Source organism: Atractosteus spatula, chromosome 5 (genome assembly GCF_055471065.1).
Source record: "Atractosteus spatula isolate fAtrSpa1 chromosome 5, fAtrSpa1.hap1, whole genome shotgun sequence".
In the NCBI taxonomy this organism is placed as follows: domain Eukaryota; kingdom Metazoa; phylum Chordata; class Actinopteri; order Semionotiformes; family Lepisosteidae; genus Atractosteus; species Atractosteus spatula.
In genome coordinates this window covers 564,129-576,549 of record NC_142710.1, presented here as the reverse complement: position 1 = coordinate 576,549, position 12,421 = coordinate 564,129, and the positions used below count along the sequence as shown (strand labels likewise).

The window sequence follows — 12,421 nt, the reverse complement described above, 5'->3', positions numbered from 1 at the left end:
GGGGGAGGAGACCCCACAGCCCCCTGGCCTCCCAGCTCAGACAGAAGGCCACTGCAGGACTTGGGATGTCCGTGCCTGGGTGGGGGACGGGGACAGGGACAGGGGACAGCACAGGACACAGGTCCCGCTCGTCTCCCTGCAGGAAGGGGGCAGAGTGAGCGCGCCGGTGAAGGCAGGGGAGAGGCCTGGCCCGGTCTACCGCGTGTCTGACCGCGCAGGACAAACACAGGAGGAAACTATCAGCCCCGTGCAGTCTCTGACGGAGCTGCAGTTTCGGAAGCAGGATGGGGGGAGGAGGAGGAGGAGGAGGAGGATCTCGCGGTGTTAAAAACAGGGCCTGCGGGTAATTATACGCCACAGGCGGCCGCGGAGCGCTGCGAGACAACATGGAAATCTACACAGGCATCTGCATTTGGAGGTTTCAGAGCTAATCTACCAATTAAATTCAAACTGCAATTTAAATAAAAGTAAGTCCATTACACATCTTAAAATGTAGTCAATGCCTCCTTTTTTGAGTTTTAAAAAACAAATGTCTCTGCAGACAATATTTAAGTATATTTAAAAAGAACATAAAACAAAGAAATGACAAGTGTTTCCTGGTACCATTGACACCTGATCTTCATTGGCTTGGCTATGGCCCAATCGCACGGCACTGTGTACTGTATCTAGGCAACAAGGGTCCAATCAGAGGTGGCGGAGGAGGAAGTGTGGGCGGGACTCAGTTTGACAGTGTGAAGCTGACTGGCCGGCTGACAGGAAGTGCCCCTGTTTGATTGTGGAGGGGGGTGGGGCGCTGCAGTGTTCACTGGGTGGGTCTCCCTCCGGTCCCCAGACCCCAAACCCCAGTCCCCGAAGGCTGGGAGGGGCAGGGCTGTTCTTGTGAGTGTCCCAAGTCCTGAGCCCCCCTCTCGCCCTCCCCCTCTGCCAGAAGTCCTCGTCGAGTGTCTTTCAGCATGGCCTCCAGGCCAGCAGCAGCTGGAGGGGCGCCGGTGCTGCGCGCGGGGGGTCAGGGGAGATGACACAAGTCCCCCGGGCTCTGAGCGCGTCTTCGGGCCCTGGTGTGGGGGGGGGGAGGGAGCAGTTCTTCTGAGGCAGCCCTGCTCTCTCTCTCTCTGTCACACAGCCTCCCCCGGGGACGCAGGCGAGCGGGGGTCTCGGCCGCTGTGCCCGCAGGGTGGCCGCCCCCAGCCCCCCGTACCCCTCCTCTCTCCAGCAGCGAGCCGGCAGGCGACGCTGGGAAACCCTTTCCTCCAGGAAGCACGCGGACCCGGCGAGCACGGGCTGTGTGCGCGCGGGGCCGGGGGGGGGAGTGGGACTTTGTAATCCTCCCGAGGCGACACGCCGACAGTCCGCTGGGTTCGAGCGCCAGACAAAGTCCATCCTTCCCCTGCTCCCGGGAAACGGGGGGGGAGCAGGGGTGGTGCGCGGGCGCGGCAGTCCTGGGCTTTGTAATCCGGGCGGGGGCGACAGGGGCGGCCCCAGGGCCCCGTGGGGTCCGGCCCGCGAACGGCTGGGAGGCGGGGGTCAAGGGTCAAGAGTCAAGAGTCAGTCCTTCCCAGCGGCCCTTGGTCCACAATCCAGAGGGAAGCGATCCGCCGGCTTGAGGACAGACACTCAGTCCCAGGCGGCGACGCGTCGGCGCGGTCCCCCGCGCCCCCTGGAGTCCGAGCGCAGAGCCCCCGGGAGGCCGCGAGCGGCCGCGTGGCAGGGGGGGGGGCCGCGGGCCGGCAGGCCCTTCCGGTGGACGTCTCCGAGGCCGGGCGGCGGGGCTTAGCTCGGGGCCGGGGGCAAAGCGCGACAGGAGTGGCGGTAGGAGCAGCACGCAGGTGCCGTTAGGGGCAATGGAAGAGGCATGAGCACCTTTACAACAGAGCAATCAACGCCGGTTTAAACATGGAGGCCCTCCCAGCTCCCCTTGCAAAGACAACTCACAGTGGTTACACAGCAGACACGGCGGCGGGAGGAGGGGGGCCCGGCCTGCGGGGGGCGCCCTACCCCCCCCCGGGTCCCCCCGGGCGGCCGCACCGCAGGGCAGCGCAGGGCCTGACGCAGACAGCCAGCAGGCCCCGCCCTGACACCCCGTCCACACGCCACCCGGAGGGAGGAGGGGAAGGCACGGCTACTCCCCAACACCCCCTTTCACCCCCCACCCCAGAGAACCCCAAAATCCCAGGCCAAACACCTCGACTGTGCTGCATGCCAGTACGGGACAGGCCAAATCACAGGAGCACCCCACTCCTCCCACTGTCAGAGCCCTGGGCACCCCGAGTCCAAATACACTCCCACTTCATCACTAATCCTCATCTCAGTCCAGTCCAGCCTGGAGAGTCTCACACTGCTCTGTCAGTGTCAGTGGAGTCTGATTATAATCTCAGTTAATCACTAATCAAGATCACAGTCCAGTCAGTCCAGTCCAGCCTGGAGTGTCTCACACTGCTCTGTCAGTGTCAGTGGAGTCTGATTATAATCTCAGTTAATCACTAATCAAGATCACAGTCCAGTCAGTCCAGCCCAGCCTGGAGAGTCTCACACTGCTCTGTCAGTGTCAGTGGAGTCTGATTATAATCTCAGTTAATCACTAATCAAGATCACAGTCCAGTCAGTCCAGTCCAGCCTGGAGTGTCTCACACTGCTCTGTCAGTGTCAGTGGAGTCTGATTATAATCTCAGTTAATCACTAATCAAGATCACAGTCCAGTCAGTCCAGCCTGGAGAGTCTCACACTGCTCTGTCAGTGTCAGTGGAGTCTGATTATAATCTCAGTTAATCACTAATCAAGATCACAGTCCAGTCAGTCCAGTCCAGCCTGGAGTGTCTCACACTGCTCTGTCAGTGTCAGTGGAGTCTGATTATAATCTCAGTTAATCACTAATCAAGATCACAGTCCAGTCCAGCCTGGAGTGTCTCACACTGCTCTGTCAGTGTCAGTGGAGTCTGATTATAATCTCAGTTAATCACTAATCAAGATCACAGTCCAGTCAGTCCAGTCCAGCCTGGAGAGTCTCACACTGCTCTGTCAGTGTCAGTGGAGTCTGATTATAATCTCAGTTAATCACTAATCAAGATCACAGTCCAGTCAGTCCAGTCCAGCCTGGAGAGTCTCACACTGCTCTGTCAGTGTCAGTGGAGTCTGATTATAATCTCAGTTAATCACTAATCAAGATCACAGTCCAGTCAGTCCAGTCCAGCCTGGAGAGTCTCACACTGCTCTGTCAGTGTCAGTGGAGTCAGATTATAATCTCAGTTAATCACTAATCAAGATCACAGTCCAGTCAGTCCAGTCCAGCCTGGAGTGTCTCACACTGCTCTGTCAGTGTCAGTGGAGTCTGATTATAATCTCAGTTAATCACTAATCAAGATCACAGTCCAGTCAGTCCAGTCCAGCCTGGAGTGTCTCACACTGCTCTGTCAGTGTCAGTGGAGTCTGATTATAATCTCAGTTAATCACTAATCAAGATCACAGTCCAGTCAGTCCAGTCCAGCCTGGAGAGTCTCACACTGCTCTGTCAGTGTCAGTGGAGTCAGATTATAATCTCAGTTAATCACTAATCAAGATCACAGTCCAGTCAGTCCAGTCCAGCCTGGAGAGTCTCACACTGCTCTGTCAGTGGAGTCTGATTATAATCTCAGTTAATCACTAATCAAGATCACAGTCCAGTCAGTCCAGTCCAGCCTGGAGTGTCTCAGACTGCTCTATCAGTGTCAGTGGAGTCTGATTATAATCTCAGCTAATCACTAATCAAGATCACAGTCCAGTCAGTCCAGCCTCAGACTCAGGGATAATCTGAAAGTCATGGTAACAGGCTGGTCTCAGTCAGGAAACCCAGGAGAGAGAAATTAACAGAGGCTGGCAGGCTGGCCCAGTGATCTCCTCAGAGCACACAGACAATGTGAGAAGGAGAGTTTAACTCACCTACACCCAGACAGACACACAGCCAGCCTGGTGTATCAGTATTAGCATGGTAACTCATCACTGGAGCAGCAGGCCAGGACACCAGTTCTACCACAGCCCTTCTCTCATCCTCCCACAGCTCACATCAATACCACTAATGTCAGTCAGACACTGGCTCAGACAGCTGTCAGTGTCAGTGGAGTCTGATTATAATCTCAGTTAATCACTAATCAAGATCACAGTCCAGTCAGTCCAGTCCAGCCTGGAGAGTCTCACACTGCTCTGTCAGTGTCAGTGGAGTCTGATTATAATCTCAGTTAATCACTAATCAAGATCACAGTCCAGTCAGTCCAGTCCAGCCTGGAGTGTCTCACACTGCTCTGTCAGTGTCAGTGGAGTCTGATTATAATCTCAGTTAATCACTAATCAAGATCACAGTCCAGTCAGTCCAGTCCAGCCTGGAGAGTCTCACACTGCTCTGTCAGTGTCAGTGGAGTCTGATTATAATCTCAGTTAATCACTAATCAAGATCACAGTCCAGTCAGTCCAGTCCAGCCTGGAGAGTCTCACACTGCTCTGTCAGTGTCAGTGGAGTCTGATTATAATCTCAGTTAATCACTAATCAAGATCACAGTCCAGTCAGTCCAGTCCAGCCTGGAGTGTCTCACACTGCTCTGTCAGTGGACTCTGATTATAATCTCAGATGATCAAAACCATTAACGTCAGTGGAATTTTGAACAGAAAAGCCCGAAGAGCTGTTGAAACTAAAACTTCTCCCCACTTACTAAAAATACATTAAAAATACATATCAGTATAGATAAGTGTCCCCCCATCAACCCCAAAATTCGTTCATGCCTCCCCTTCGTCTTTCTTACCTCCTCCAAGCGCCCTTCGCTGCTCTCTGACCCCTGACCTTCAGGGCGTCCCTGGGGCTGGCCCCCAGCAACTTCGGTAACCTCGGAGTCTGGACGTCCCTCAGACTCCATCACTGAGCCAGTGGACTCAGACATCGCACCCTGCTTTATCTCCCTGAGAGAGAGAGGGGGGTTAATACAGACACACTGACTGACTGGACACTCCAGTACATTAACACTGCACTGAGAGAGAGGGGTTCATACAGACACACTGACTGGACACTCCAGTACATTAACACTGCACTGAGAGAGAGGGGTTCATACAGACACACTGACTGGACACTCCAGTACATGAACACTGCACTGAGAGAGAGGGGTTCATACAGACACACTGACTGACTGGACACTCCAGTACATTAACACTGCACTGAGAGAGAGGGGTTCATACAGACACACTGACTGACTGGACACTCCAGTACATTAACACTGCACTGAGAGAGAGGGGTTCATACAGACACACTGACTGACTAGACACTCCAGTACATTAACACTGCACTGAGAGAGAGGGGTTCATACAGACACACTGACTGACTGGACACTCCAGTACATTAACACTGCACTGAGAGAGAGGGGTTCATACAGACACACTGACTGGACACTCCAGTACATTAACACTGCACTGAGAGAGAGGGGTTCATACAGACACAGTGACTGACTGGACACTCCAGTACATTAACACTGCACTGAGAGAGAGGGGTTCATACAGACACACTGACTGACTGGACACTCCAGTACATTAACACTGCACTGAGAGAGAGGGGTTCATACAGACACACTGACTGACTGGACACTCCAGTACATTAACACTGACTGAGAGAGAGGGGTTAATACAGACACACTGACTGGACACTCCAGTACATTAACACTGACTGAGAGAGAGGGGTGATAATGCTGCCTGGCTCCTGCAGGAGAAGATGTGCTAAGACTGAAGAGGAAGGAGAGGGTTGAGAGCACTGCCAGTCTGGACAGCGCAACGCAGACACAGCGCAGAGCCTGTAGCTGTCGGGCAGCGAGCAGCTGGCTCTGGGCACAACGGGGGGAGAGCCGAGCACAGGAGGGGTGCGAGGAGGCACCCCTCTTTCCTCAGAGAACCCCTACCCCCCCCCCACTCTGGCTGGGCCGGGGCCGGAGTCTGGTGTCCGCCTCGTCAGCTGGCTGCCACGGGATCCAAGAGGATCTCTCTGAACGCCAGAGGAGCGTCTCCAGCCCCCCACCCCCCGGCCGGACCCACGGACCCCCGATCGCACTCCAGCCGCGGGCCGAGCCAGGGGCAGGACTCTTAACGAGCTCGTTACCGGCTTCACTGCAGCTCTGCCAGCTCCTTGAGACGGAGAGACTGAGGCAGAGGAGGGCCACAGAGGAGAAGAGAGGGGAGAGAGGGGAGCAGAGGAGAAGAGAGAGGGGAGCAGAGGAGAAGAGAGGAGCAGAGAGGGCCACAGAGGAGAAGAGAGGGGAGAGGGGAGAAGAGAGGAGCAGAGAGGGCCACAGAGGAGCAGAGAGGGGAGAGGGGAGCAGAGGAGCAGAGAGGGCCACAGAGGAGAAGAGAGGGGAGAGGGGAGAAGAGAGGAGCAGAGAGGGCCACAGAGGAGAAGAGAGGGGAGAGGGGAGAAGAGAGGAGCAGAGAGGGCCACAGAGGAGAAGAGAGGGGAGAGGGGAGAAGAGAGGAGCAGAGAGGGCCACAGAGGAGAAGAGAGGGGAGAGGGGAGAAGAGAGGAGCAGAGAGGGCCACAGAGGAGCAGAGAGGGGAGCAGAGGAGGAGAAGCGGAGGAGCAGGGAGGGGGCAAGAGAGAGAGGGAAGAGGAGGCAAAGAGGGGGCAAAAGGAGAGAGGAGTGGATGAGAAGAGGGGCAAGAGGGGAGAGAGGCAGAGGAAAGAGGCTGAGAAGAGGAGACAGGAGAAAGGCAGAGCAAATAGGGAGAGAGAAAGGTAGAGAAGAGGGGGAGGGGAGCGGGGAAGAGAGGCAGAGAAGAGGGGGAGGGGAGCAGAGAAAGCAGCAGAGGAGAAAGGGGCAGAGGGGAGAGGCAGAGAGAGGGAGAGGAGAAAGGGGCAGAGAGGGGCAGAGAGGAGAAAGGGGCAGAGAGGCAGAGAGAGGGAGAGGAGAAAGAGGCCGAGGGGAAAGGAGAAAGGGGCAGAGAAGAGAGGCAGAGAGAGGGAGAGGAGAAAGAGGCCGAGGAGAAAGGAGAAAGGGGCAGAGAGAGGGGAGACGCAGAGAGGAGAAAGGGGCAGAGAGAGGCAGAGAGGAGAAAGGGGCAGAGAGAGGGAGAGGAGAAAGGGGGAGAGAGAGGCAGAGAGGAGAAAGGGGGAGAGAGAGGCAGAGAGGAGAAAGGGGGAGAGGAGAAAGGGGCAGAGGGGAGAGAGGAGAAAGGGGCAGAGGGGAGAGAGGGAGAGGCAAAAGAGGCAGAGAGAGGGAGAGGAGAAAGAGGCAGAGAGAGTTGGAGGAGAAAGAGGCAGAGGAGAAAGGAGAAAGAGGCAGAGAGAGATAGAGGAGAAAGGAGAAAAAGGGGAGAGGCCGAGAGGGGGAGAGGAGAAAGAGGCCGAGGACAGAGGAGAGAGGCAGAGGCAGTAGGGAAGAGCAGAAGGTGAAGGCTTCAGGCTTCAGGCGAGATTTGAGAGAGGCAGCAGGAGCAGAGACGGAGTGCGCTTCTGGACGGAGAGCGGCAGGACTGGACCCCACCGACAGCCCCAGTGCTTCACTCACGGCCACAGCAGCTACCGCGGGGATCTCTCCCAAGAAAAAAGACGATTTTTTCCCCCCACACACACCCCACTCCTCCTCCAAGGTCCTAAGTCGGCGTTTTTCAGACGCGTGAGGACCGGCTCCACGCCACCGCAAACACCGCCACGGCGAGCCGCAGTTCCACACGAGCACCGGCGATCGGTGATCACGTCTCCCCCCGCCGTCACCTCCTCCCCCCTCTCCCCATTCACACACTGCGCGTCCAGGCAGACCCCCGGCCCGGCCCGGCCCGGCAAGGCCTCCGCGGCCCGGCATGACGGCAGGAGCGCCGAAAGAAAGGCAGACGCGGCCGCGGACCGAGGAGAGGAGAGGAGAGGCGAGCCGATGCGATGCGAAGCGCTGCTCCCTCGCCCCTCTCCCTCCCTCGCCCCCCTACCTCGCCTCGCTTACCCGCTTTTGTTGGTTTCGGACAGCATATTTCCCGGCCCGCACCCCGAGCCTACTTCCCCGGCCCGGTTCGGGAGTCCCTGCGGCGGCGGCCCGCGGTGTGGCTGTGCGGCTCTGGCGGGAGGAGGACGCGTTTCGACTGCGGCTTTTCTGCGCTGCGCTGCGTTGCTCTCAGAGCGCCCGAACACGCACGGCGGCCATGTTGGATTAAACCCGAGGACTGAGCGAGAGCGAGAGGGAGGGCGAGGACCCCGTCTCCTCCACAGCCACACCGGCCGGGGCTGGCCGCGCAGAACGCCTGACGGCAATTGAGAGGGTCAAACGAGCTTGTTAAGACCAGGATCACGCTCCCCCCACACAATTGACAATTTCCTGCTTCATAAAGACGGGTTTTACTTTAGCTTTTAATTCGGCTGTGCTAAAAATACTATGTTATGTTTCACACAATTCTACTGCACTCGAAATCAACCACGACCACGCTTGTAATTTTCCTGCAGGCCTTTTTTATTACTATAACTATCATTCAAAGGCTTTTGTTACAAGTCGCCCTGCTAATTGATTTATCGAAAAGCCTAAGGTATACTAATGTGGGCTGATTATTAAACTGGAGATCGTTGGTAGCTTCACGGCTGTGATCGTTATTATTAACCTTTTTGATGCTGTAATTATTGGTTCTGGTCACTCCCGAGAGGTGAAGCACTTGGAAAAGCAGAGAGACAGAAAATCCCAGAAACTGAGCTTCATTCACCTCTGGTTTCAAATGTGTGTCTCCTTCCCCGAGTGCTAAAGTTACCAAGTCCTATTAATAACCCTGATATAGATCACCTTCACACACCACTACTCTCACACACAACTGTCTGACACACACACACTCACAACTGTCTGACAGAGACCTGCAGACACACACACAACTGTCTGACAGAGACCTGCAGAGAGAGACACAGCTACACACACACACAACTGTCTGACAGAGACCTGCAGAGACACACAACTGTCTGAGAGAGACCTCCAGAGACACACAGCTACACGCACACAACTGTCTGACAGAGACAGGCAGACACACACACACAACTGTCTGACAGAGACCTGCAGAGACACACACTGCTACACGCACATACAACTGTCTGACAGAGCTACAGAGAGACAAACTGCTACACACACAACTGTGTGACACAGACCCACAGACACACACAACTGTCTGACAGATACCTGCAGAGAGACACACAGCTACACACACACAACTGTCTGTCAGTCCTGTAGACACACACTGCTGTCTGACGGAGACCTGCAGACACACACGCTGCTACACGCACACACAACTGTCTGACAGAGCCACAGAGAGACAAACTGCTACACACAGACAACTATCTCATACAGACCTCCAGACACACACAACTGTCTGACAAAGACCTCAGACACACACACAACTGTCTGACAGAGACCTGCAGAGAGACACACAGCTACACACACAACTGTCTGACAGAGACCTGCAGAGACACACAGCTACTCACACAACTGTCTGACAGAGTCCTGCAGACACACACTGCTGTCTGACAGAGACACACACACAACTGTCTGACAAGAGACCTGCAGAGAGAGACACTGCGACACGCACACACAAATGTCTGACAGAGACCCACACTGCTACACATACAGAACAGTCTGACACAGACCTACAGACACACACAACTGTCCCACACAGGTCTGCATGCACATTCTGAACTAGGTAAGTGCCCAGAGAGTGATCTACAACCCCACACTATTATTGAGCCTGCCTCTCAATAATAACACTACAGTGTGTGATCTCCTGTCACAGCCTGAGGAACAGACAGTGAGCCTGTCTCTCAATAATAATAATACAGTGTGTGACCTCCTGTCACAGCCTGAGGAACAGACAGTGAGCCTGTCTCTCAATAATAACAACACTACAGTGTGTGATCTCCTGTCACAGCCTGAGGAACAGACAGTGAGCCCGTCTCTCAATAATAATAATACAGTGTGATCTCCTGTCCCAGCCTGAGGAACAGTGAGCCTGTCTCTCAATAATAATAATACAGTGTGTGACCTCCTGTCACAGCCTGAGGAACAGACAGTGAGCCTGTCTCTCAATAATAACAACACTACAGTGTGTGATCTCCTGTCACAGCCTGAGGAACAGACAGTGAGCCCGTCTCTCAATAATAATAATACAGTGTGATCTCCTGTCACAGCCTGAGGAACAGTGAGCCTGTCTCTCAATAATAATAATACAGTGTGTGATCTCCTGTCCCAGCCTGAGGAACAGACAGTGAGCCTGTCTCTCAATAATAATAATACAGTGTGTGATCTCCTGTCACAGCCTGAAGAACAGTGAGTCTGTCTCTCGATAATAATAATACAGTGTGTGATCTCCTGTCACAGCCTGAGGAACAGACAGTGAGCCTGTCTCTCAATAATAATAATACAGTGTGTGATCTCCTGTCACAGCCTGAGGAACAGACAGTGAGCCTGTCTCTCAATAATAATAATAGTGTGTGATCTCCTGTCCCAGCCTGAGGAACAGACAGTGAGCCTGTCTCTCAATAATAATAATACAGTGTGTGATCTCCTGTGACAGCCTGAGGAACAGTGACCCTGTCTCTCAATAATAATACAGTGTGTGATCTCCTGTCACAGCCTGAGGAACAGACAGTGAGCTTGTCTCTCAATAATAATAATAGTGTGTGATCTCCTGTCACAGCCTGAGGAACAGACAGTGAGCCTGTCTCTCAATAATAATAATACAGTGTGTGATCTCCTGTCACAGCCTGAGGAACAGTGAGCCTGTCTCTCAATAATAATAATACAGTGTGTGATCTCCTGTCACAGCCTGAGGAACAGACAGTGAACCTGTCTCTCAATAATAATAATACAGTGTGTGATCTCCTGTCCCAGCCTGAGGAACAGACAGTGAGCCTGTCTCTCAATAATAATAATACAGTGTGTTATCTCCTGTCACAGCCTGAGGAACAGACAGTGAGCCTGTCTCTCGATAATGCTCTATAGATGTAGGTAGTATGGGGGAGAGAGAGAGAAGAGAGTGCGAGGGAGAGGGGAGAGAAGGGAGAGGGTTGGAAGAGTCCTGACTGGGATGACAGGACAGGAGGACCCCTGTGTCCAGACTGTCCGGGACAGAGCGCACAGCGATCCTGCAGGCAGGCTGATCAGAAACGTGGACAGGCGGAGCAAGCAGCACCGGGGGAAAAGGGACACAGCCACTCTCACCGGCCACGGGTCAGAGGTCACCTGGGATGACGCGCCAGTACAAACGGCCAAGCATCACCGTGGACGACGGAAAGAATTGGAGTAACGAGACACCGGGAAGCAAGTGATACCTCCCCCCCCCACCATGAGGAAACAGAAATCAAGAGGTTGTCGGCTCTCTCTCCCTGTCCTCCTTCTTTCCCCTCTCCTCTCTGGACACCCCTCTCTCTTTCTCCTCCTGCTTTCTCTCTCTCCTCTCTGGACACCCCTCTCTCTCCTCTCTCCATGAGTTCGAGAGTGTGTCAGTTTTCACTGCGACTCTGTAGGCCAGTCGTTGAGATGATCCACATCAGAAATGAAATGATGTTTTCGCAGCAGGAGTGACAACAAGCCCCCTGCACTCCAGGTGCAAGTGTGAGTGTCTGAGGAGGACAGTCCGGGTCAGTGTCTGTTTGTGTGTGTGAGTGAGTGAAAACAGTCCAGGTCAGTGTGAGAGTCTGAGTGTGAGAGTGTGTGAGAAGGACAGTCCAGGTCAGTGTGTGTGTGTGTGTGTGTGTGTGGAGGACAGTCCAGGTCACTGCGTGTGTGAGTGAGTGTGAGGAGGACAGTCCAGGTCAGTGTGTGTGTGTGTGAGTGAATGAGTGTGAGGAGGACAGTCCACGTCACCGCGTGTGTGAGTGAGTGAGTGTGAGGAGGACAGTCCAGGTCAGTGTGAGAGAGTGAGTGAGTGTGAGGAGGACAGTCCAGGTCAGTGTGTGAGTGAGTGAGTGTGAGGAGGACAGTCCAGGTCAGTGTGAGTGAGTGAGTGAGTGAGTGTGAGGAGGACAGTCCAGGTCAGTGTGAGTGAGTGAGTGAGTGAGTGTGAGGAGGACAGTCCAGGTCAGTGTGAGTGAGTGAGTGAGTGTGAGGAGGACAGTCCAGGTCAGTGTGAGTGAGTGAGTGAGTGTGAGGAGGACAGTCCAGGTCAGTGTGAGTGAGTGAGTGAGTGTGAGGAGGACAGTCCAGGTCAGTGTGTGTGAGTGAGTGAGTGTGAGGAGGACAGTCCAGGTCAGTGTGAGTGAGTGTGAGGAGGACAGTCCAGGTCACCGCGTGTGTGAGTGAGTGAGTGAGTGTGAGGAGGACAGCCCAGGTCACCGCGTGTGTGAGTGAGTGAGTGTGAGGAGGACAGCCCAGGTCACCGCGTGTCTGAGTGAGTGTGAGGAGGACAGTCCAGGTCACCACGTGTGTGAGTGAGTGAGTGTGAGGAGGACAGTCCAGGTCACCGCGTGTGT

General features: G+C 54.5%; 1 protein-coding gene and 1 non-coding gene across 3 annotated transcripts in view; both read right to left on the bottom strand.

Moving 5' to 3' along the window:
* The window catches only part of acin1b (apoptotic chromatin condensation inducer 1b), a 46,671-nt gene that overhangs the window by 9,805 nt on the left and 24,445 nt on the right, over positions 1 to 12,421 (bottom strand). For both annotated transcript variants that reach the window (XM_088916062.1, XM_088916063.1), the window contains exon 8: positions 4,767 to 4,920. In XM_088916062.1, the coding sequence (XP_088772188.1) occupies positions 4,767 to 4,920 (154 nt within the window). The remainder of the gene's footprint in view (positions 1 to 4,766; positions 4,921 to 12,421) is intronic.
* LOC148833234 (small nucleolar RNA U6-53/MBII-28) lies at positions 3,867 to 3,978 on the bottom strand. Its single transcript, XR_016091165.1, has one exon. It is a non-coding gene; the product is annotated as a small nucleolar RNA U6-53/MBII-28 (small nucleolar RNA).